General features: G+C 40.8%; 1 protein-coding gene across 1 annotated transcript in view; it reads left to right on the top strand.

Moving 5' to 3' along the window:
* Positions 1–25,005, top strand: part of LOC145418322 (relaxin receptor 2-like) — a 212,176-nt gene extending 187,171 nt beyond the window's left edge. The window contains exons 18-21 of the mRNA XM_080286762.1: positions 1,571–1,700; positions 19,918–20,108; positions 24,238–24,393; positions 24,824–25,005. Coding sequence (XP_080142888.1) covers positions 1,571–1,700; positions 19,918–20,108; positions 24,238–24,393; positions 24,824–25,005 — 659 coding nt within the window. The remainder of the gene's footprint in view (positions 1–1,570; positions 1,701–19,917; positions 20,109–24,237; positions 24,394–24,823) is intronic.
* Positions 25,006–27,067: the final 2,062 nt, after the last annotated feature.

Here is a 27,067-nt window from a genome sequence, read left to right as displayed (position 1 = left end):
CCGTTTTTGCTGTGTTACGGTAACAAGAGGACAAACCAACAAACATATAGAAAACGGATCATTATAATATTGATTCACAGCAATTAGGAAGATGTTTTTGATGGACTAATATCAGTCAAGAGCGCAAGCGAAATTCCTCGTGTTCGCATTTTTTGTCATGGGAGGGATTGTGCACACAGAACACCTTCCCATATGAACTACTGTTGTTGCACCTTTCTACTTGGGCGTTTTGAAACATCTGATGAGACAATGTAACGGCCAGAAGGTGCCTCACCGCGGCAATTCCCCCAGCCATGCAGAGATATTACTAATCAGTTTAAAACTGAGAGAGAGAGAGAGAGAGAGAGAGAGAGAGAGAGAGAGAAAATAATTAGTACCACTTCCACCTTTTTCACTTGTAACTATAACACTATCGTTTGTCACCCAAACTGAAGTTCGTGGTGAGAGGACATGGTTTTGCCGGGACTGAATATATCTCACCTGCAACAACGAGCATCATGAGCAGCATCAAGAAAGAATTCCCGTGATGCCTCCAACAGTGACAGGAACTGTGGAACAAGTGGTTGTGGATGCAGGAGGAGAGTACTTTGAAAAGGATAACTGAAATAGGAGTCATAGAATAATAAGGACAATTATTATCAAAATTCGTTCACGCCTCATAAAGCTCCACAAAATCTTGACTATCCTCGTCAATTACCAAAGTTGTTCTCCTGCGTCCTGACCTCTTCTTAGTGGTTTAAGTTCTTGAATCCTTTAATTAAATAAAACTGTCCTTCGCAAGCTGGACTGTCATAAGAAATATTTGAATCTTGGCCAAAACGTTAATCGTGGTAATTTTCGAGAATTTTAGTGTCATTGAACTCCCTTAAGCCTAGTAATATCAGTACACGTTAGCTAAAATAACATAAAAAGAAGAAAAGTCTCAGTCAATGAGTAATTAAAAGATACCTGTTATAATTTTTCTCATTAATGGTCCCCCATGTGTCTCTTGAGATCAGTAAAACAATCTGAAGTTAGTTGGGGTAAAATGCAAAATGGGTGATGCACAAAAATGGTTACTGAAAACTTAATTTCTTCTCATCCTCTTGTCAATGGAAGCTTTCTTTGATCTTCTACGCCCTGTGATAAGAGATTGTCCGTATTAATGATCTTTACTTTTTGATTGGTGGTCATCTCTATGAGCGGTTTTCTCTGTTTGTCTTTTTTTGAAATATTTCTGAAACGAAGAACTTCAATTTCGTAAGCTTTAGCGATGTTAACAAAGCCACACCTCGCCACATCACACACCACGCCAAAAGCCATTAATAGAAAGACAACAATTGAAGGGCCCTGAAGCTTCTGCTTTAGTTCTTGTACTTCTGCCACACTAAATTACGAAATAGGCTGTACTACCACCCTACGTCCAAGTCTGTGTGTGTGTGTGTGTGTGTGTGTGTGTGTGTGTGTGTGTGTGTGTGTGTGTGTCTAATACTCCCATTCCGTACTCCTTCATATTATCACAGCCGTCAAGGGTTCTACGGCACCAACGGCCTATGCTTCAACTTTAATACCCCCTTCCTCTCTCCCACAGTGGTATACTATCACAGCCGTCAAGGGTTCTACGGCACCAACGGCCTATGCTTCCCCCTTCACCTGGACGACCCATGGGTGCCTGGATGGCTGTACTCAGCACTCATCTTCGTTGGCATCAATCAGATCGGGTCAGTGCATGGCTGAATTAACCATTTTAACTGCCAGGATTTCTCACAGCAGGATAAAATTATTTGGGGTATATCTATCTATCCATCTGTCTTATATAAGTGTGTGTGTGTGTGTGTGTTCTTACCTAATTGTTCTTACCTAATTGTATCTTTACAGGAATGAGTCAAGCTCGTACTGTCCCGTGTCTTAAACCATATTTATCGTACATATCCTTAAATTTGTGAATTGTTTTGGCACACACTATTTCATTCGGTAGTGCATTCCATTGATCAATTGCTCTGTTTGGGAAACTGAATTTTCTTACGTCTTTATCACCTCTCTTCTTATGCAGTTTTTTGCAGTGTCCTCTTGTGATGCTTCTCCATATGTTAAGTAATCATTTATGTCTATTTTCTCCTTCCCTGATATGCACTTATATAGCATTATCATGTCACCTCTTTTCCTTCTCTCCTGTAGTGTTGGTAGATTCAGTTTATTTAGTCTTTCTTCGTAGCTTAGATCCCTTAAGCTTGGTATCCATCTTGTAGCGGCCCTTTGAACTTTTTCAATCTTGTCCATGTGTTTTTTGAGATGAGGACTCCAGACTACTGATGCATATTCCAGGGTTGGTCTAATGAATAATCTTATTATCCTTCTTAGCATGTCCTCATTTATGTATGTGAATGCTATTCTCATATTTGCAAGCAGTGTATACATGTTCCGTACCTTCTCGCTGATGTGGTCAGCCGGAGATAGTCTGTTATTGATAATCACACCTAGGTCTTTCTCTCTTTCTGATGTGTATAGGGTTTTATTTCCTAACTTATAATCCCAATCAGGTCTTTTTCCACTTTTACCAAACTTGATTACATGACACTTGTCCACATTGAATTCCATTTGCCATGTACTACTCCATTCATGAAGTTTATTTAATTCTTCTTGTAGCTCTTTACAAGAGTCTGTGTTAGTAATTCTCCTTTGTATTTTTGCATCATCTGCAAACATATTCAGATAGCTCTCATTTCCAGTGTTACTGTTTATATCATTTATATACACTAAAAACATGATTGGTGCCAGCACTGAACCCTGTGGTACTCCACTAGTCACTTCTTTCCATGATGAGTAGTTTCCTCTTAGTACTGTTCTCATTTCTCTTTTTATGAGAAAGTCTTGCATCCAACAAAACAGTTTGCCTCGAATTCCTCCTTGATGGTACTGTTTCTATAAAAGTCTTTGGTGTGGTACTGTGTCAAAAGCTTTCTTGAAATCTAAATAGATACTGTCCACCCATCCTTCCCTTTCCTGTATTGTGTTTGTTACTCTGTCATAGTAGCTCAACAGATTAGTAATACGTGATTTTCTTTTTCTGAAACCAAACTGTCTTTCTGTTAACATACTGTGTTCTTCTAGATGATTTACCCAAGCTTTTCTTATAAGCTTTTCTAATGCCTTGCTTACAACACTGGTCAGTGATACTGGTCGGTAGTCGAGTGGATTTTGTCTATTTCCTTTCTTGAATAAGGGGACAATATTTGCTTTCTTCCAAATATCAGGTAGTTTACTTTGACTCAAGGATTTCTTGAAAATTAAAAATAATGATTTACTTAACTCCTTTGCACATTCTCGTAATACCCAACATGAAATTTCATCAGGACTATTTGCTTTTCCTCTGTCTAATCTACTTAACTCCTCCTGTATTACTTTTTCTGATATTTGTATATCTGGTAGTATGTGTGGACATGCATGTTCCACATAGTCCCTCTCAAATTTTTTTTCTTCCGTAAAAACTAATTGGAAATTCTTATTAAGTGCTTCACAAATATCTTTCACTTGTGTATAAGTGATTCCCTCGTCCGTAATTGATTGTATTATATCTTTTACTTTGGTTTTGCTTCTGATATAGCTGTAAAACAGCTTTGGTTGATCACTACTTTTATTTATTATGTGTGTGTGTGTGTGTGTGTGGAGTGCTACCATGTAGTGGTGAGCACGTTGGAGTACTGCTTCGACCTAGTAGGGTCAGACTGGATAAGGTAAAGCCATGCTGGAATGGCCTACTGACAGCAGTTAGACTAAAAGCATTCCCCCTCATCTGAGTCGCATCCAACAAGAGTGAATGTGTTGACTGTTTCCTCCCCGCTCACATCTCCCCCTTTGGGTGTGGGGCGAGAAGGGCACAGAGGAGGATGGCAAGGCCGCCTCATCCCCCAACTCCAAGATCCTTGTGAGCCAGAGCCCCAGTTGGTGGTGGCTCTTTGGGGGTAGGGACAAGGAGGACACGGAGAAGGATGGAAAACCACCTGAAGCCCCCACCTCCCCTGTGACCCTGCTGTCCCAGAGCCGAGCTGGAAAGTGTGATGATGGCCTTTTGAGGGTAGGGATGAGGTAGGCACGGAGGTTTTTGGTAGGGCCCCCTAATGCCTTACTTCCCTTAGAGGGTGGAGATCAGCCTGCTATTGGAGCTACCATACATTTGGGAGCAGACTTGAGTGCTACTTCGACACACCAGACTAGGTGGGTGGAACTCAAGCAGGAAAAGCCTGTTAGCAGCAGACAGTCTAAAAGCATTCCCGCTATCTGAGTCACAAGCCAGCCAGGATGGGTAATATTGGCTGTTTTTCTTCCTAAACAAAACAATGAACAGACACCTAAGACAAAAGCCCTCAGTACCCGGCACTGGTTATGGTGGCGATCAGAATAACTCTGGAACGTGCGGTGCTAAGAGTCTCTGCGGTAAAAGATTAGGTCACCACAGGTTACTTAAATCTGCACCCACAATGTAAGGACTTTGAGAACGCAAGTCGGTACTGCTTAAAGAATTATCCACTGTCAGATGGGATGTTGTAGGACTTAGTGAAATCAGGCGATTAGGAGAAGAGCATAAAGTATTAAACAGTAAACATGTGTTGTACTGGAGAGGCAAACATGATGGTAGTAAGAAGTGCATGGAATAGGATTCTTAATTGACACACATCTTGAGATGAAAATTGTATAATATTTTTAGTATATATGAAAGAGTAGGTACTGACCTTATCAAATTAAATGACAGATAGCAATAAAAGGTAGTTCAAGTGCATGCACCAATAAGTAGTTATAGTGATGACGATGGTGTTAAGTTTATGAAGCTGTACAGGCAACTATTGACATAAGTAAGATCAACTTTCCTGTGATCATGGGTGGCTTCAATATTAAAGTAGGAAAAAAGGTAGCAAGAGAGACATTAGTTGTTAATTGTGTTGTAGACTCAAGGAATGAAAGAGGTCAAGCTCTAGTAGGATTGGCAGAAACTGTTTATGACAAATCGAATACATTCTTTGAGAAAAGATCCTATACAAAATGCACATGGAATTCTCCAGATGGCGTAAAAAAATTCGACTGATTTCATACTTACTTACCAACATATCATGAGACAGGTACCAGTCATCAAGAAAGTAAATGTTAGTAGTGATCAGAGAAGGATTAAATGTTAACCGATAATTATTTTAAGAAAAGAGAGGACTAACCTCGAACAAATGATGCTTCTTAACTTTCCTAACTCGTGTAATAGAGAAACAAAATTAATATCAGCATCAGTAACAGGGATTTAATACTTAACAATGAAGAAAGCGTTAACATGGACCAAGTAATTGAAAGCCTCACTGAGATACTGAAGGAAGCAGCACTTGAAAAAGAAGGGAAGGCAGTAAAGAATAAGAATAACAAACTCTCAGACTAAACGAAACTACTACTGCAAAAACAAACATGAAAGCCATATTTAATTAGAGATATAGATGCAGTAGAATTTACAAAGACCATGAATAAGAAAAAAGCAGGAAGATGTGGGGAAATTTAACGTGCAGAAAACTGACGAAGCATTAACTTCAGGAACTAGTGTAAAGACAACAAAGAAGAGACTAGGGATAAAGAAAAGTCAGATCAGTGCTTTAAAGAAACCAAATAGTGAAGTAACTCAATATAGGAAAGCTATAATCAAAATGGTGGAAGAATTCTGTGGCCATCAATACAACTCAGACCACAGACACGCGTCAAAAGAAACCCAATATCTACAGAAATTCCAGCCATAACTAAAAAAGAGACAATAATAGTTTTGAAAATTATGGAAAGAGGTAGAGCATCAGGAGAAGGCGGTATCACAGTGGAATTAATAAAAGATGCAGGAAAGGTTGCCCTGGGAAGCTGTCAAAACTCATTACAAAATGTCTCAAAGAAGGAAAAGTCCTGACAACCTGGAAAAATGCAGTAATAATTTAATACAGAAGAAAGGAGACAATATAACTTTAAAACCTATTGACCAATGGGGTGCTTTTAAAGCTAGTATTCCGCTAGATGGCTCCACTGTTGCAGTAAACACATTCCCCGCACTGTTTAAAAAGCATATTTTTCTTTGTTAAATATCTATACTGTTGTGTGAAAATGTGGATCATGGTAATGTCATATGCCGAAATATAAATAATACAAATAGAACATGTATATATAACGTATCGTGAAGTGTTTATATTTATCATAAACAGAAATTAAAATATCACTGATGGCATGTGATGGCAACCCGTCCTTCCAGTGACCCTATATTATTTAATTTCTGCTACATTTAGTGCAAATTTGGTTCTTAATACATTGTCTGTTCAGACTGTAAAGTACGCCTAGTGGGTATCTAGACTCATCCAGTTTCTATGTGGGCAGAAATTTAATGTTGAGTAAATACTGGCATTCAACATTTTGCTCGCTTCCTTCACGCATGCGCACCACAGGACAGTCCCGTGTTTAAGTTTTTTCACGAGGGATGTCAAATTTCAATGAAAAATTTTATTTTGATGGCGTGTAATGTCACGGATTCACTCAGAGTAGAAACAGGCTAAATTCATAACATTCTTCATTGGTTCATAAGTGACTATGTACAGGCAGTGTGTTTCACTGAGCGATATCTTTGTGTGATTGTCATTCCCATATCTTGCCTCTCTAGCTGTTAACTAAGCTACGCCCATTTCTCATGTCCCTGTACCCTACGTTGGTTACATTACTGTCGTAAATGGACACACCCACAAACACATATAGTTCAGTAATGTGAGTTTCTGACTGTTGAGCTGAGAGAGAGAGACCTTCCCCTGCAGCTTCCTTGCACCACGAGTGAGTCATATTCATATGTATCATTGTAGCTTTGTGCAAATAAAGTGTTACAGTGAAGTTTTGTCTTTTTCTGTTGAGAACTAGTGGTTATTTTAATTTTTACATTTCATCAAGTGCCTACCAAATAAATACCTTAAGGTCATCTTATCATCAATATCTCACACACATTGCCCCCTCTTGGCAAGTCCCTAAAGGTATGGTCATGTGAGAACTGTCTCCAGGCCACCTGTCCACACACATATGTTTGTAAGATCTTCCACTGATTGAGTCAGTAGCTTGTGCACATACCAGTCCTCTTGACCTGGATGCAATCTCACTGGGGGTAGACATTTAAGAGGATGCCGTAGTATTTACTCGTCATGTGTTCTCACGTTTGCATATATATATATATATATATATATTTATATATATATATATATATATATATATATATATAAAATCGTGCATACTGAACTTGACTCCGTGTGAATCTTGTGGATCACTTGGAGGCGATGTCTTGGCTTGTGTACCTTCCACAGTCGCCTGTCCTCGGTGAGACCGGGCAAAGAATGACGCGTAAACGATCTTGGTTTTGGGACGGTTCCTGAGACCGGATGATTTATGATGGTGAATGCCTGTATTTACTCAATATTAAATTTCTGCCCACATAGAGACTGGATGAGTCAAGATACCCACTAGGCGTATTTTACACTGTGAATAAACTATGTATTAAGAATCTAACTTGCACTAAATGTAGCAGAAATTAAATAATATAGGACCACTGAAATGGCGGATTGCCATCACATGCCATCAGTGATATTTTAATTTCAGTTTATGATAAATATAAACAATTCATGATAAGTTATATATACGTGTTCTATTTGTATTATTTATATTACGGCAAATGACATTACCATGATTCACAATTTCACACGTGTAAATATTTAACAAATAAAATTATGCTTTTTATACAGCGCAGGAATGTGTTTACTGCTACAGTGGAGCCATCTGACGGAATACTAGGCTTTTCAGAAGCACCCCATTAACCTGTTGCCATTTATTTACAAATTATTCACAAGGATCATCACCAGTAGAATTCCAGGTGCACTAGGCTCTAATCTACTCTGGTTAGGCTTGGGAAGAAGCAGACTTTTGAAGAGGATTCTCAAGCATCGACCACATACGAATACATGCAATAAGGTAAATAACTGAGAAGACAAACGAGTACAGAAATCTTCGCGTGTTGCCTTAATTACCTCCACCAAGGAGGTTATGTTTTCACCCCTGTCCGTTATTTTGTTTGTTGGTTGGTTGGTTTGTGAGCAAGATTACACAAAAACTACTGGACGGATTTCCACGAAACTTGGTAGAAGAATGGGCCTTGGCCCAGAATAGACTCCATTAAATTTTGGTGCGGATCCAGATAAAGATGCGGATCCAGGAATTTGATATTGGATTAGATTGGGTTAGACTTGATTGAATTAAAAGGAACTGCACGTTGGGCCTTGGCGGAAGAATGCGCTGTACTGAGTGCCATTCTAGTTGATTAAGAAATAGCCTTCTGCTCAGCAGAAACAACAGCGGTACTCAGTGCAATTCGTATACAAGGTATGGATGAGACCTACAGTAGAATATTGGAAGACAAAAGTCCCAATAAAATGGTATAAAAAAGCGATATCATCGCACCAAAATTGTCTATAGTATGCTTAGAAGAAGTAGCTACAGAAAAAAAGTTAACCTTCCGTCGTTGCGGCTGGGTGTGACATGCCCTAAGTGATGTTTCCTTACAGTTATCTTGAGTTTGGCAGCAGTGATACTGCCACCCTTCCATGTAATTTCCAGGGAACCTCCACGGAGCTGATACATTAACCCACTCAGTTTCTTGCTGGCCACAGAGGGGAGAAGACGTACAGTAATTGCATCTTGGGGTGCAGCACACCCCACCGCACCATTACACAAGTTTGTTTGGCTTCCAGAAATATGTCACACTGCCTTCTTATATGTGCAAGAAACGTAAATGTGTTGTACTTCTCGGCACAATGTATCATGATGCTGCAATTGACGCAGACGCCAAAGAAAAAAAAAAAAACAGAGAAAGGAGGGGTGGCGATCAGTGGTGTTTAATCTACAGTGTTTCCAGGAATGCTCGAATCTGACTTCATACAGTTTTTTACTCCATAATGTTGCAGGAATAAATACATTCGATGTATTCATGGCAAACTCTCAATCAACCATCAAGCACCGTCATTTTCTGAAGACATTAGGAATAAAGCTGAGAGAAGACCATATCAACCACGGAAAGACAAAACTGGATTTGAGAAGAGACTTGAAAAGGAAAATCCAACCCTTGTCACCATCTGGACCATCTAAGGTATTACCTCCAAAACGCCACCTTAAAGGTTCCCTCCATAGATGTGCAATGAGCCCCAGGTCAAAGGATTGTAAGACAAAAAATAGCTGTCAGAAGTGTTGTAAGCCCATCTGCTAGGATCATTCTATCATGATTTGTGTTGACTACTCTGGTGAGGATGATGAGGATGAGAATGCAAGCAGTGGCGATAACTAGGTAGTGAACACTGAATGGGTTACCCAGTAATATATCATCTTACTCTGTTAGGCTTTCTTATTAGTTTATCATTTATTATTCATTTGTGAGGTAAATAGATTATAATGTTTTGCTCTAAGATAAACATATTATTATGTTTCTTTGTGAACAATATACATGAATATACCTTAATATGTAAAGTAAATAAATTATATTTTTTGTGTGAACTAAATTCATGAATATATTTAGTTGTGAAAAAAGTTCAATACAAGCATTATGTGAGTTCCATTACACATATATTTATAAATGAATAAATTTTGTTTATGCTGAGTATTTTACTTTGAGAAATAAATAGATAAGAACATGATCATCTATGAATTAACTTCATGAAAATGTCAATTTCTGAAATAAATGCATATGTGTTGTTGTGTGAAGTAACTACATGAATATTTTTTGGGGGGAGGAGAATAAATACATGAATTTTTTTGTAATATTAAGTGTGTTTCTTGTTCAAATAAATGTATTAAAATATTTATTGAAAAGTAAATTGTGCAGAAACACAAGTTAAATAATTTAAATACCAATAAGAATTAAAATAAAATGCCTTGGATAAATCACATCCCACCGCACTAACGGTGTTTTAAAACCCCACTGCACCGATGGAGGGTTAATTAGAGTAAAAAAATAAAAGGGGGGGCAATAAGGGAGATCAATATCTGAATAAACTCAGGTTCGCAGATGACATTGTTCTCTTCAGAGGATCAGGTAAATAACTGCAACACTTGACAGAAAATTTAAATACAGAATGTCTTTGCATAGGACTGAAAATGAGAAGACAAAACTCATTATCAATAACCAAACTGATGAACAGGAAGTAAGAATCCAATATGTAGCATTAGAATTAGTGGATGAATTTGTATACCAAGGGCAACCTGTACAGTATATACTAACCAGTCATTCGGATCTGAAACAGTTGACATAAAAAGCTTGGTTGGAGTAGGCATATTAATGGACACTTTACAGTTGTGTTTAAAGCATAAACTTTTTATTCAGTGCATTCTCTCCGTAATGACTTAAGGCTCAGAGACATGGACGATGGCAAACCACTAGAAAGGAAGTTATGAAATGCCCAGAGAGATATGGAAAGATTGATACTGGAATCACGTTAAGAGATAAGAAAGAATCAGCTTGGATTAGGTAAGAAACTGAAGCACAGAACAATAATATAATCAATTAAAAAGAAGAAATGTCAGTGGGAGGGCCGTATTTAGAGAAAACACAACAATAGACGGACAAGCAAAACAACACACTGGGTAGTAACTTATTAAAACAGAACAAGAGCAACAACCAGGTGGTGTGATGAAATAATATATAGGCAACACCGCGCTGATGCAACTCTCCACCTGACCAAGCACATACCCCCACCTCCCTGCACACCTAACCAAGCTCATAACGGCCCTCACCCTCCTCCCCAATCTTTTCTTTTAAAGGTGGGCGTAACATGGGTCCTTCAGATTCCTTGCACAGGTTGCATTGAAATCTCTGGACAATTATTTTTTTTACTTTTTCATTATTTAAAGAAAAACTACTTGAGACACAGCATTCTACTTATCACAAGGCTCTAGTTCACTAGAGGACACATAACTATGTGAAGTTTCATGACTCTGTAGTGAATACTTTCTGAGTTCTGGCCCAGAAACGAAATCTCTATGCCTGGCCAGCCACCCTGCCGCCCAACTCTAAGGACGTACACCTGCTGATCCCAATCATAACAACACCCTCCTCAGACTTTGTCAGGTGGAGGGTAAAAATTATATCAGGAGATATAGGGTCCCAAACAAAAAGAATGAGCAAGCAATGAAGACAGAAATTCGTCAGAGATCTGAGGGTTTTGGAATGGAAAGAAATAGCACAAGACAGGATAAATGGAAAAGTATGGGAGAGGCGTATGTCATGCAGAGGAGTTACGGGCTGATGATGATAATGAATCTCTCGTTCTCTCTCTCTCCCTGTATACTATCTATCTATCTGTCTATCTATTGCCAGACGCCTAAATCCCTTTTGGGGTGGCCTCAAACAAATCGCCTCCAAGTCGCCCTGTCCCCCGCCATTTCACTGCCCTGCTCCCAACTCACACCCCCTCTCTCATATACCTCTCCACCCCATCCCTCCATCTCATCCTCGGCCTCCCCCTCCCTCTTCCCCCCTCCACCTCACTCACATACACTCTCTTCGTCAGTCTTTCACCCTCCATCCTCTCCACATGGCCAAACCACCTCAGTGTGTTCCTCATAACGCTCCCTATCACATCCACATCAACACCACAACGTTCCTTTATATCCTCATTCGTCAGCCTATCTCTCCATGTGACTCCACAGGCTCCTCTTAAATAACTCATTTCCACGGCTCTCACTCTTGACTTGTGTCCTTCCAACAACGTCCAAGCTTCACTTCCGTACGTTAGAGTTGGTATCACAATACTGTCATGTAGTAACTTTTTCACTTCCATGCTCACTTCCCTGTTTCTTATCACTGCTTTCAAAGAACCAGCAACCTTTCTTCCCTGCTGTACCCTTTCAAGCACTTCACCCTCCAAACCTCCATCCTTACTCATCACACTACCCAAGTACTTAAACGTACTCACATTTTCCAATTCCTCACCATCCAACCTCGCTGTACATTCACTGACTTCACCTCTCTCAAAGACCATCACTTTACTCTTCCCTACATTTGTGTTAGGACTCCATATTATAATTGCAAATCATAATAGATAGATAGATAAATAGATAGAGAGAGAGACAGATAGAAGCAGGGAGTCAGATGATGAGAAGGTATTGTGTCTGCAAGAATCGAGCAATGCTAAACATGCTTACACCCTCTTAACTCAAGGAGTGCTTGATAGGCAAACAGACAGTGCCTAGTGACCATACACACACATACACACATACTCACACACAGGCTTCTAGAACTTTCCATCACAGGGAACACACGTGATACATCTTCTGTTTCACCAGAATTTAGGAAAGAGAACTCAGACGGAAGTTAGCCATAAAACAGGCAGGTAATGGGGAGAAGGGCTTAGCAACTTGAGAGAGAGAGAGACAGGGAGCGAGAGCGAGACAGAGAGATAGCTAGCGGGACTCTATACTCCGCTCTGTGTGAGAGACTTGTTAATATTTCCAAGACAAATAAAAATAGTCCCCTACTATTCTTTACCTCTCCTGTCACTACATGACAAATGGGAAGCTACTCCAAGATATAAAAACCGCTCGTCCACAAAGTCTAATATATATATAACTCAACCACAAAGGAACCACAAAGTATTTTATGACATTTAGTCATTTTATGACACATTCACCTTCAGATTCCGTTTCTTACACACTCTGCCAAACTCATCCGCCAAGCCTTGCAGCTCCCCTTCGTCTTCACTCAACAACACAGTATCATCTGCAAACAACAGTACAGGAGTTTCCAAACACTATCCTCTCTCACCAGGGCCACTCCAACATCCACTACCCTACCTTGTACCTCTTTTATTACCCCATCCATGTACAGATTGAACAACCATGGAGACATGACACATCCCTGTTTCAACCCAACCTTCAAAGAGAAAAATTCACTTAGTTCACCATCCACACGCACTGCAGCCTTCGCACCATCGTACATACTCTTCACAGCATTCAACAACTTCCCATCTACTCCATATATTCTTAACACTTTCCACAATCCTTGTCTATCCACCCTGTCATATGCTTTCTCCAAATCCATGAAAGACGCATACAACTTCTTTCCCTTCTCTAGAAACTTTTCCACTAAAGATCTAAGAATGAATATCTGATCTACACAACCTCTTCCCTTCCTAAAGCCTCCCTGTTCTTCAACTAATTTCTCTGTTCTTTCTCTAACTCTGTCAATAAGTATCCTACCATACACTTTTCCTATTATACTAAGAAGACAAATGACCCTATGATTACCACACACTTCTTTTTCCGTTTTTCCTTTGTACAAGGGAATAATTATACCTGACTTCCAATCCTCCGGGACTCTACCTTCCTCCCAGGCTAATCTGCACATCTTCCACATCCATTCTACTACTATCTCTCCCCCATGCTTCAGCATTTCACCATACACACACACACACACACACACACACACATATATATATATATATATATATATATATATATATATATATATATATGCGTAATGGATGCAAGATCATATAGAGGTTGGGGGAGTGGACTTTCTGACCACCACTTGGTGGTGGTAAGAATCAAGGTCCAAATGAAATGAAGAAATAGAAGGGAAAGACAGGAGGAAGTAGTATATTCAAGGATGGTGGAAAGGTTACAAGAGGATGACAAAAAGACAGAATATAAGAGAGAATTGGAGGAGCGATTGGGTAAATATGGATTAGAGCAGATGGGGGACATGGAAGATGTGTGCAAGATATTCACAGAAGAAATTTGTGCAGCATGTGTGGTGGTGTGTTGGGTGAAGAGAAGACAAAAAGGGGTGCAAGGAACAGCATGGTGGAATAAAGAGGTGAGACAGGCTGTGGCACAAAAGATACGGTGACTGGATGAGAAACAGGGGCGTGGAAGAAGTTGAGAGATGGAAAAGAGACTTACATGTAGAGAGGAAGAGAGAGCTGGAAACATTAGTAAGAGAGAGTAAGAAGAGAGTGGATGGGGAATTTGGAAAGAATTTGAGCGTAAAGTGGAGGGAATGTAAGAAAATGTTCTGGAAAGAGGTAAAGAGAGTTAGACACGGTGCCAAAGAAGTTAGTTGGGGTAGATTACGAATGGAGAAGGCAGATAACGTGAGCAGATGAAGAGAACACTTTAAGGAATTGTTGAACATAGAGAACAAAAGTAATGTGAGTATAAGTGGCTGGGGAACTGCTGGAAAATCAGTAGGATGGAAGTTGTGGAAGCAACGAAGAAAGTCAAAATGGGGAAAGCCCCAGGGATTGATGGAGTGTGTGGTGAAATGCTGAAGCATGGCGGAGAGATACTGATAGAATGGATGTGGAAGATGTGCAGATTGGCCTGGGAGGAAGGTAGAGTCCCGGAGGATTGGAAGTCAGGTACAATTATTCCCCTGTACAATGGAAAAGGGGAAAAAGAAGTATGTGGTAATCACAGGGGAATTTTTCTTCTTAGTGTAATAGGAAAAGTGTATGGTAGGATACTTATTGACAGTGAAGTAACAGAGGAATTAGCTAGTTGGAGAAGAACAGGGAGGTTTTAGGAAAGGGAGAGGTTGTGAAGATCAGATATTTATTAATAGGTACTAAGTGGAAAAGTTTCTAGAGAAGGGAAAGAAGTTGTATGCGGCCTCCATGGATATGGAGAAAGCACATGACCGGGTGGATAGACAAGGATTGTGAAAAGTATTAAGAATATATGGAGTAGATGGGAAGTTGTTGAATGCTGTGAAGCGTATGTATGAGTGTGTTAAGGCTGCAGTGCATGTGGATGGTGAACTGAGTTATTTTTTTTATTTGAAGGTTGGATTGAAACAGGGATGTGTCATGTCTCCATGACTGTTCAATCTGTATATGGATGGGGTTATAAAAGAGATACAAGGTAGGGCAGTTGATGTTGGAGCGGCCCTAATGAGAGAGGGCAGTGTTTGGAAACTCCCTGTACTGTTGTTTGCAGATGGTACTGTGTCGGTAAATGAAGACGAAGAGGAGCTGCAAGGCTTGGTGGGTGAGTTTAGGAGCGTGTGTAAGAAACGGAATCTAAAGGTGAAGATAGGTAAGAGTAAGGTTATGGTCATCGAGAAAAGTGAAGTCAGTGAATGCACAGTGAGCCTGGATAAAGAGGAAATGGGAAATGTAACGGAGTGCGTTTAAGAACCTGGGTAGTGTGATGATAAGGATGGAAGCTTAGAGGGTGAAGTGCTTGAAAGGGTACAACAAGGAAGAAAGGTTGCTGGTTCCTAGAAAGCAGTGATAAGAAACAGGGAAGTGAGCATGGAAGTGAAAAAGTTACATGACAGTATTGTAGTACCAACTTTAACGTATGGAAGTGAAGCTTGGATCTTGTTGGAGGGACAGAAGTCAAGAGCGAGAGCAGTGGAAATGAGTTATTTGAGAGGAGCTTGTGGAGTCACGTGGAGTGAGATACTGACAAATGAGGATGTGAAGGAGCGTTGTGGTGTGGATGTGGATGTGATAGGAAGCGTTAGGAGAAACCCATTGAGGTGGTTTGGCCATGTGGAGAGGATGGAGAGTGAGAGACTGACGAGGAGAGTGTATGTGAGTAAGGTGGAGGGAGGGGGAGAGAGGGAGGGAGGCCAAGGATGAGATGGAGGGATGGAATGGAGAGGTATATGAGAGGAGGGTGTGAGCTGGGAGCAGGGCAGTGAAATGGAGGGGAAATGGCAACATGAAGGCGATTTGTTTGTCGCCGCCCTTTCAGGATTAAGGAGTTTGGCAATACACACACACACACACACACACACATATATATATATATATATATACAGTATATATATAGGGGGATGAATATACTTTTGAATGGCGAGTTGCTTGAGGAGGTAGAGTGTTTTAAATATCTAGGGTCACATGTTGTTGTGGGTGGAAGAATAGATGCAGAAGTGAAGTTTAGAATAAATGAAGTAGGAAAGGTGCTGGGAGGAATGAAAGTGTTTAGATGTCGTTCGCTTAGAATGGATGTAAAGAGAAGGCTGTATGAGGGTGTTGTGGTACCGACTGCGTTATATGGGGCTGAAACATGGAATATGGGTGTAGCAGAGAGGAAAAGTTTGAATGTAATGGAGATGAGGTGTCTGAGGAGTATGTGTGGAGTGACGCATATGGATCGAGTGCGAAATGATGAAGTGCGAAGGAGAACTGGAGTTGTTCGGGAGATGGCTGGTAGAGTTGAGCAGAGGGTGTTGCGATGGTTTGGGCATATGGAGAGAATGGATAATGAGTGATTGGTGAAAAAGATTACTAGATCTGCTGTGAGAGGTGTAAGGCTGAGAGGAAGACCACGAATAGGATGGATGGACAGTGTGAAGAGAGCGCTGGATGCGAGAGGGATGTCTGTTGAGCAAGGAATAGTGGCTGTGCGTGACAGAAATAAATGGAGAGAAATTGTGAATGAATAAATGATGACGCAGCCCTGAGGGGATATTCTCCCGCATTTGGTCTGATCAGCTAGTCAGGTCAGGTGCGGGTAAGGAGATGGGTCCGTTATGATGTGGCAGGGGTAAACCAGCTCTGCTGTCGGGCCCTGCTGCGGATGTCACTGATTGCATTGCACAGTTGACCCTTGTGTGGTGTGGTGCGGTGAGGATCTGTCCGTTCTCCCTTTTGGGGCTAAGATGCGAATGAATGTGTTTGAATGGATGAGTTAATGGGGAGTGTGTCGTCCTGTCTCGGCTACCTCCCTTTCCTTGGGGGAAGCAGCCTAGGTATATAGAATAGAATAGAATATATATATATATATCCATCCATCCATCATCCAATTCTACATTGCCCTATGAGGAGCGTAGGAGCCCGGGGCTAGGCAGTTGGTCCCGACATTTAAGATGAGAGTGACCAGCCTCAATCATCCCTGAGTGGCATTACATGAGCAATCAACCCCAACCATCCCTTGGATGTGAACCTTCACTGGCTCAATCCGATTGGAGTGCAATAATTACCCACTAAACCACTAGGTGCCAAAATTTGGTTTTATGGTTACCACCCAGCGTAGTAAATAGTTTCCTGGTGTACAGGAAACCATCTGGCTTGTCACTCAGTGTAGAGTCACCCACAGGCAAAAGGAAGAGGAAAGAATGAAGGAAAGAAAGACAGAAGAGGGAGTGTAGGGTCACCCGTAGTCAGAAGGACAAGGAAAGAATGAAGGAAACAAAGACAGAAGAGGATGGAAAGAAAGAAGGATGGAAGAGAGGAAAAGGGCAGACACCCAACAGCAGCACTACACCGAGTGAGTGGATGGTGAGCGCCCCCACCCACAGTGAGGTTGGATGGTGAGGAATTGGAAAATGTGAGTACGTTTAAGTACTTGGGTAGTGTGATGAGTAAGGATGGAGGTTTGGAGGGTGAAGTGCTTGAAAGGGTACAGCAGGGAAGAAAGGTTGCTGGTTCTTTGAAAGCAGTGATAAGAAACAGGGAAGTGAGCATGGAAGTGAAAAAGTTACTACATGACAGTATTGTGATACCAACTCTAACGTACGGAAGTGAAGCTTGGACGTTGTTGGAAGGACACAAGTCAAGAGTGAGAGCCGTGGAAATGAGTTATTTAAGAGGAGCCTGTGGAGTCACATGGAGAGACAGGCTGACGAATGAGGATATAAAGGAGCGTTGTGGTGTTGATGTGGATGTGATAGGAAGCGTTATGAGGAACACACTGAGGTGGTTTTGCCATGTGGAGAGGATGGAGGGTCAAAGACTGACGAAGAGAGTGTATGTGAGTGAGGTGGAGGTGGAAAGTGAGGGGGCGGCCGAGGATGAGATGGAGAGATGGGGTGGAGAGGTATATGAGAGAGGGGGGTGTGAGTTGGGAGCAGGGAAGTGAAATGGCAGGGGACAGGGCGACTTGGAGGCGATTTGTTTGTGGCCACCCCAAACGGGATTGAGGCGTCTGGCAATAGATAGATAGATAGATAGATAGATATATAATATATAATATATATATATATATATATATATATATATATATATATATATATATATATATATATATATATATATATATATATATTGTGTGTGTGTGGGTTAGAAGAATGAAAGATAATGAAGTGGATTGTAGGCTTCAAAGCACCTTTTGTGTTTTCCGTGGCGATGTATTTCGCAATATTCATTGTCTGACAGCTTCAGGAAAAATATATAGGAAGGAAGAGAGAACTGTACCTCGTTCTTCTTGTCATGGATAAAGTTTTTGACAGTGTACCTTGCGAGATGGTGAAATGGGCAATGCGAAAGCTCTGGATTAAGGAGTGGTTTGTTAGAGTGGTTATGTCAATGTTCAAGCTTGCTTGCACCCAGCTGAGAATGAATGGAGGGTTGAGTGATAAATTTTCCATTAACGATGATGTGCATAGAGTTTAAGTTTTAAGCCTTATTGTTTATCATGATGCTTGAAACTCTCTCAGATGACCTCAGAACTGGACTCCATGGGACGCGTTGTATGTTGATTACGTGGTGTTGATCACAGAGAATGAGAAGGTAGGGGAAGGAAGATTTTCGGATATAGAGTGAAGAAATGGGGTGAGAGGGTTTGATGGCAAACGCTGATAAAACAAAAGTGATGACATCTTGTGCAATTGACGGTACTCTCATATCAGCATGAGTATGACCATGCACAGTCTGTCACAAGTGTGTGGGAAGTAACTCCGTTTTGTACAGTGTTTGTGACAAGTGGGTGCATAAGATGTGTAGTGGCTTTAGAGGTAGGCTGCAAAACAATGCTGATTTTGTGTGTGTTTATTGGGAAGGACACCATAATGAAACAGAGAGGTAGGAAAGAATGACTCTTGGTACAGATTCTCTTGTGTGCTTTAGGAAGTTTTCTTAAATGGAAGGCATGATATGTGCTGGAGGTGATGCTGGAATTACATCTGTAACAAGGGTAAGGAATGGTTGAAAGAAGTTCAGGGAATTGTTGCCCCTCCTGACATTAAGAGGGCTCTCACGCTGTGCTAAGGGGTTCTTGTAAGCTATGCAATATGTGTTTGGGGTGAAATACTGTACCACAGTAAGACTTGGACAGTGAAGGAAGAGGATATTCGTTGATTCAGATGTGCACAGATGGGAATCATTATTTTCATGGATATGTAATATGTCCTTAAATGACAGGCCAGAGGGTGGGTAGGGCTGCGAATGAAGGAAGGTTGGGACCTGAATATATTTACTGTTATAATGAGAAAGAGTAATTGAGATGGTTTGGGCATGTGGTGAGGATGGATAGACAACTGAATGTAAAGGGTGAAATGAATGAATGTTCCAAGTACAGCTGTGAGAGGCAGACTTCAAAAGACTTGGGATAAGATCACTCAGTGTGACCTCTGGGATAAGATACCAAATGAAGAGGCTGTTAGAGATCGAGCAGCGTGAGATCTGCCATTAGGCAAGTAAGGCAAACGCATGCAAGCATGTTCGAGCCTTTATAAATGCAGGAAACGAAGCGCTTATGTCTTTAAAGTGTCTTGTATATTGTCCTTGTCATTTTAATATCGCCATAGTTTGCACCAGTAACCTACAAGAGAATACCAAGGAGTAATATGCAGAAATCATCGCTAAAGACGAGGTTGAACGATTTCTCCAGTGTCACTCACAGATCCCTTAGCGTTCCTGTGTGAACAGTGGCAGCCATCACTTGCAACTTGCACTTTTAGCACCAGGTCTCATTTTCCTGTCAGTGTGGTGGTAATCCTTATGTTCTATATGGGGATGTTCTGCAGCATCCGTCGTACCAGAGCCAACACACCATTCTCTGTAACACCTTCACTTCTCTCTCTCAACGTGGTTCTGAGCCTTAAGTTGTATACGGGGATTTTCTGCAACATCGGTTGTACCAGAGCCAACACACCACTCTCTGTAACACCTCCATTTCTCTTTCTGTCAGTGTGGTGGTAATCCTTATGTCGTATATGGGGATGTTCTGCAGCATCCGTCGTACCAGAGCCAACACACCACTCTCTCTGGGGGACCGAGAGTTTACCATGCGCTTCTTCTTCATCGTCTTCACCGACTGCCTCTGCTGGACCCCCATCATCGTAGTACGCATCATGGCACTTGCAGAGATCGATATTAAGCGTAAGTTGCTCCATGATGACTCTGATCCTTCACTTGGTCCTCTGTTACATCTTTAGTTACAACCTCATTACCCTCATTTATACCCTCACATACATTGTTATTTACAGCGTAAATTATATTCATATATGTGCTCAGTTTTATTAACAGTTACGTCCTCCATTGCATTATCACATCCTTTCAGACTGAGATTATTATGGAATGAAATTTGATAAATATGATCCATCTCACAGACAGTGCAAAAACAACCACGTTTTTCCATTTCAACTAAGATGCTTTCACCAACACGTCCCCTACAGCTGTGGTTGTAATTTATATTATTTTTATCATTACCTTTTTTATTATTATTTCAGTTCATATCGTATAATTAATCACAGTTCTCACCTTGATCCAGCCATTTATAAGTATATTTCACTCCTGGTATAGTATTATTTACATATATTCTTTAATCCCTATCACCGCTTGACAAGTTCATTAAATTTCACACCTACAGTCTACAAGCACTGTAATTATGCAAGCCTGGCGAATCCGACCCCTCCTTTTATCCTTCTTTATATCCTCAACCAGTCAGCTAATGCAGTTCTCTTTTTTCTACAGTTCGACATATTGTACACTCAGGAAAGCAGACCAACATTAACCATACGCCCCATGACCTATGAGTTGTCCTTTAACTTCTCTGCTGGAGCATTTCTTTTATATTCTGTTACCTCCACACGAAGAAAAATAATCTTCCTCAGTTTGGTGGAGAGTTTTCGACTTGGAGCTGTTAGAAAACGCCTTCATTAGTACCTTCAGTGCGAGTATTCCTTCCTAATTAATAACATCTCTTTGAGAGTAAGAAGAAAGACCAAAGGCATCATCTTCTTAAGAGTTAAATGTCTCAGTCATTCATCCCTTAACTGAAACCATTTCTCTGATTCACACTTCTTTGTCCATCCAATTGTCTTATGTTCCAGCAATAAAAAATTCTAAGAATTTCAAACCATAAAAAAGTAATCTTCATCGTTTTAACTGAGTGAAACATAGAAATGACACATCTTTTGATCCACCACTCCTCCCTCCTCCCTCGTCCATTTGAGCTGCGTTCCAATCTTGCGAAATTCACATAAAAAAATTCATACCTACAAAAATATCAAACAACACCCTCTGCCTTCACTGCTCTGTTATCGTATATATTCTAATATATTTACTTCGTATTATCATCATCTATACCTCTTTTCCCACCGTAAGGTGGGGTGAGGGTAGGGTTCAGAGTGCCAGAAATAAAATTATACAGAGATATTCGTCATAGTTTGCCCAGTTGCATTAGCCACACTCCCATTCATTTACCATTTAACCCGAGGCATCCCATCGACGTATGGGTACGTTGCAACATTTTACATTTGCCAGTCCTGTTGACATACTGGTACGTCGCACAATTGCAAGGTTCATAATTTGCACAATTTTCAATTTCCGCGCGTGATTTTTCATACGTATACATGGGACACCTTCCTCTATTCCTCTACAAGATGCCAAGCAGGGACAACGCCTTACACCGCATAACCTCCCCCCACCCCCTCCCCGCCGTTGTCTCGGCAATTCACCTGTTATCAGTGACCTGGCCAATAAAGACATTCAGGGCCAGAGTGATTCCCCAATCGATGACAATGTGGAGGACAAAGTTTACATAGCATTAGAAGAAACAGTCAGAAATGATAATCAGGTAATGTGGCAAAAAAAGGTCAGGTATGGTGATGAGTTAGTAAGTGAAACAATGCTTATAATGCCTATATTGCTGTTTGAAAACCAATATACTCTCGTACTACATATAAATTCGTACCAAGTAAATAAATAAATACTGTTTATGAGTGGTGTGAAATAGTTCCCCTCCCATAGAACTCGTTTTCTTTGGTGCCAGCCTGTTAGAAAACCCAGTAAGGTAAGGAGGTACTGCTACCTGAATCGAGTATTTTAAACCTCAGGTGAGCGATTTCTCTATGAAATTTCGATGTTTCTCACCAAAAGCGGAGGTTTTAGCCAAAAAAAAAAAAAATCGAAAATACCTCGGGATTGGGGGGTGTCAGAGGTGATGGGTTAAGACCCCCAGAATAAAGACTGCACCTGATAGATCCAAAAACATTCCACATGTAGCTTTACATTCACTTGTCTAAAAGAATCAGGTAAACGGCTGTCATGTTAAAAAAGGGTTTCCGAACCCTGGCCATCACTTTTTACAAAATCATCCAAGCAGTTGGATCGCTTGTCAGTTCCCTGGTCTCGTTAGCTCCTGTCTCTTTTTCTCAAACCCTCATTTGCAATATCTATTCACCTTCTTCTACACCCATGATGTCTCCTCACACCTTCAAATTCTCACAGATATACCCCTCTCACCACTCTATTCACACCCATTCCCTCCACATGCCCATACCATCAGAGTGCATTCTCTTCAAGTCTGGAGTCCACAGACTTCCATACTCTGCATAATCTGCGTCTTTCATGGATCACTGCTCTAACTCTTGATTTCACTTTCATGCCACACCACAGTCACATCTGTATGTTAGAGTGGGCGTTAAAACTACTTCATGAATGCCTCTTGCAGTCGCCACACTCAGACCTCTGCGTCTTACTAAGGCCTTCACAGCACTAGCAGCTTCCTTCCCTGTACCATTCTATTTCTACTTCTTTGGCACATTTGCCTGTCATTTCTGTCACTGTACTCAGTTACTTAAGGCTTCACACGAATTCAAGTACGGTATTTCTGTAATCACCATAGCATCACGCTGGTAATTATCATTTTCTCAACAACCATCACTCTTCTCTTATGTACCCCTCGATAAAAAAAAGTATCAGCACCCTTTCAGTGCGAGCCATTATGATACACAGCCAATGATTCACGAGAAATGACACGATTATGTCGCTTTGTATCCTTCATTTATGCTGTTATCATATATTTTACATATATATAGCTGGGTCCGTCATAGTAGCATTGTACTACATGGCAATTTAATCATTTTTGTGAATTAAACAGGCGTGCCATCATTACCGATTGAACCAGAGACGAAGCATTTCAAATCCCATCCGACCCCAAGGTGCAGATACTATTTTTTATTGAGGGTACATTTATCAACAAGGCACGGTGCTCACATACATCTACAAAACTTTGCACCAGTCTACCTAGCTCTTGTCCACTACTTGCGAGAAGCAGCATCTGCATAAATCATATGTGAGATACTTCCTCCTTCACCATTCATTACTAGCGACAACCTTCTCTCCAATATACATGTTGTTACCTCTTGTAACACCATTCACACACACACACACACACACACACACACACACACACACACACACACACACACACACACACACACACACACACAGACACACACACACACACACACACATTTTATATATATATATATATATATATATATATATATATATATATATATATATATATATATCTATATATATCTATATATCTATATATATATATATATATATATATATATATATATATATATATATATATATATATATATATATATATAATGGCTCCTGGTGGTTTAGTGGGTAATTACGGCACACCAATCGGATTGAGCCAGTGAAGGTTTATATCCAAGGGATGGTTGGGGTGTGTTGCTCACGTAATGCCACTCAGGGATGAGTGAGGCTGGTCACTCTCATCTTAAATGTCAGGACCAACTTGCTTAGCCCCAGGCTCCTGGGGCTCCTACGCTCCTCATAGGGCAACGTAGGATTGGATGATCTAGCAGGGAGTGATGAATGCACAGATGGTCAAATGTAGTGGAGAGAGTGGAATGAAGTGTTTGTGTGAGATATGTAAGAAGGCATGGATGAGAGAAGCTGTACCAGTAGACTGAAACAACACTGTGACTGTACCCAAACAAGATTAAAGTTGAACGAACTGAGTGCAAAAAACTCGTGGCATAAGATTCGTGAGTGCTGTAGAAAATGTATATGGAAGAATTATCATAAAGTATGGAATAGTACAAAATTCCTGAGTGATGAACAAGATGGCTTTAGCAGTGGTAGTGGATGTGTAGATCAAATATTTGCAATGAGACATGTTACCAATAAATTATTTAAATCAGCTACCCTTCCCCTAATCCACCGTTTCTCGCCCCACCAGCTGACCTATACGCGTACGTGGTGGTGGTTCTGCTACCCATCAATTCAGCACTAAACCCCTTCCTGTACACCTTCACCACCACCAAGTTCCGATCTCATCTTCGTCGTTTTCTGAGAGGCAAGGGTATGTGTATATGGTCTCCAAGGACATACTCAGGTAGGTATGAACTGACAGCTGTATTATCAAAACAAAGTATTCCAAGATACAGGCAAGTCTCATATATTACATATATATTACATATATACCACGTGTCTGGCTTTTTTGTATCGTTGCATACTGTACTCTGTAATCATGATGCTGGCTAACCAAATTATTCAGAAAGAAGCGTGCCATTAATGTGCTTCAGAATTTCTGTTTGCTTTGTCCGTGGTGATATGATCTGCCAACCATAATTATCTTCAATGTTTATTCATTTATCAGAGTCCGCCTATTATTACCTGGTCCTTAGGGCTTTCTTTCCGACCCCTTTTCCCTTCTCTTATATTCCTCTCTTTTTCTTGCTCCTCTCTTACACCACCTCTTCCTTCTGCTCTTATTCCTTTGCCTCGTCCCTCTTCCTCTCCTGTACCCACTTCGTCTCACCCAGCAGACTCAGAAGTCACGAGGACATCATTCTTACGGAGCGCTACATCTCGACTCAGCAACGGGAGAGACTTCCATCCCCACTACAATGGCGCAAACCACACCGTCGACGAGAGCACCGTGGCAGAGGTGTCCAGGATGTCCATCGCCAAGGACGACCTCAACCAAGCAGAAACGAAACTGTAGACGAGATGCCAATTGAAACGCATCATGAACCATCTGAAGCACCTTATGAACCACTCGAAACCTCTTCCGAACCAATCGAAACATCCCATGACCAGATCAGAGGCCAAGTGGAGTGGATACGCATGAAAGCTTCTCTTGCAGAAACTGGAAAACAAAGTGTTGAGTGCATGCTAATGAAAGTCTCTGATAAACCATTTGAAGCAACTTATGAATCAATCCGAACTATCTCACCGTACAAAATGCAAACAAAATCGTAGAGTGGATACCCTGCGGAGGTCTTTCGCGGGCGAAATGTGAAAGATCAAAGTGTAGTAGAGTGAATGTCATTAGAAATCTCATAAACTTGTGATAGTGTCTCATGAAACAAACAAATCTTTGCAAGAATTGTTTTAAACTTCAGATTTGGAAGTCAGTAAGCATATGTCTTGAGCATAACGGAGCCGAAAATTATAGATGTCAACTGATACTTATCATGGGCAAAAGGAAGCCTAATCGAACCGCAAGTGCTCCAAATGGGAGACTAAGCTGTTGAGTGCATGAAAAGTGACATGCTGATTGAATAACGGAGGTGCTGGACTGTGTGAAAACAAAAACTTATAATGGCTGATAAAAGAAAACTAATGAAGAGAAATGAGAATAAAGTAGGATGCAAGATGTAGGGTGAAAGGGAATAATGAAGGAAACCGATTGGATTCAATACAGGTCCTTGCATCAGTGTTATTAATATTGATGATCGATATGGTTGGGCTGCCTCAGAAGAAACGCTGAAATCGGTTCGGAGACAACTGTGAAATACATCTCATGATGTATTGTTTCAGTGTTACCTGTGTTAACTATCGATATGGTTAGGCTGCTTATGTAGGGACTGTGAAACCGGCACCAGAGATTATTGTGAAACAAAGTTGGGATCAACATGGCTATGGGATTGTTAGAAACAAGCCGAAGGTAGCTCTAACCCTAATAGTGGCTCAGCTAACCAGCTTCTCAAATGTACACCAAAAGTGATGAGGAGATCAGAGTTATATAGATCCTGAAATCTACGGCCAGTAAGGAAAAAGACAAGTCTGAACACAACAGAGGAAGGACAGTAAGTGCAAAGTTTATACTCACCTCCTTTTTTCGTGGAGTCCTATTACCGGTATCTAATAAGAAGTTACCGACTCGTAAAAATAATGCATGGGAGGACGAACTCAAGTTTTTTTGTTGCTTTGCTCACATTATCAGTAGTTGGGAATTGCTATTAGTGTATAGGGATAGAGCAGATAAAACTGATATCCTGTATATAAGATACGAGTGTGCACAGTAAAAAGCTCATGAAGTCCAACTTTAGGCATAGAAAATAAAAGATCTCTATTCAGGTGCAAAGCCTACCCACAAATCTCCAGTAACAGACTGAAGAAGTACCGAAAGGATCAAAATCCTACTTCTAAATCAGTCTTAGCTCCAAAACAAAAAAGACGCTAGGCATCCAACCTACAAGATACGACTTACAATGTTAAAGAATTCTCTAGCAGTCAGACCTTTTTCTCTCCAGATTATGTAGAACATGTCAAACTCTACGGGTTTCTGCTGTTCCATGCTCCATCCTTAAAGCATTTTATGTATACTGTATCAGTAATCATGATAGCGATTATCATACAGTAATAAGTCGTTTTACAGTATAGCCAGCAAGTACTTTGCGTACCTATCAGGCTGCTCAGCACTTGTCCAAATGAGAGCCGTTTCTGAACTATGTTTCGCTTTGAAGCAAGTGCTTTGTGATCCTATCAGGCTGTGAGGCACTTGTTCCCGTGGAGAGACATGAAACTCTACAGAAATACCCACTGTATTTTCCACATAATGTAATAACACTGATGGGGACATTTACTAAGGGTCAAACACCCCTTTACAAAATTTCAAGAGACATGAAATTCAAATGGGCCCATATGTTACGTAATTGCAACCATCCTACCTAAGTTTCACTCAGAAGTCCTCCTACCAGTTTCCAGCTACACACACACACACACACACACACACACGCACACACACACACATACACAGTATTACAGTATATTAGGTAACG

Source organism: Coenobita brevimanus, chromosome 113 (genome assembly GCF_032717465.1).
Source record: "Coenobita brevimanus isolate Jiangsu-jjx chromosome 113, ASM3271746v2, whole genome shotgun sequence".
Taxonomy (NCBI): domain Eukaryota; kingdom Metazoa; phylum Arthropoda; class Malacostraca; order Decapoda; family Coenobitidae; genus Coenobita; species Coenobita brevimanus.
Note: the sequence above shows the minus strand (reverse complement) of the source record. Positions and strands in the feature narration are given on the sequence as shown.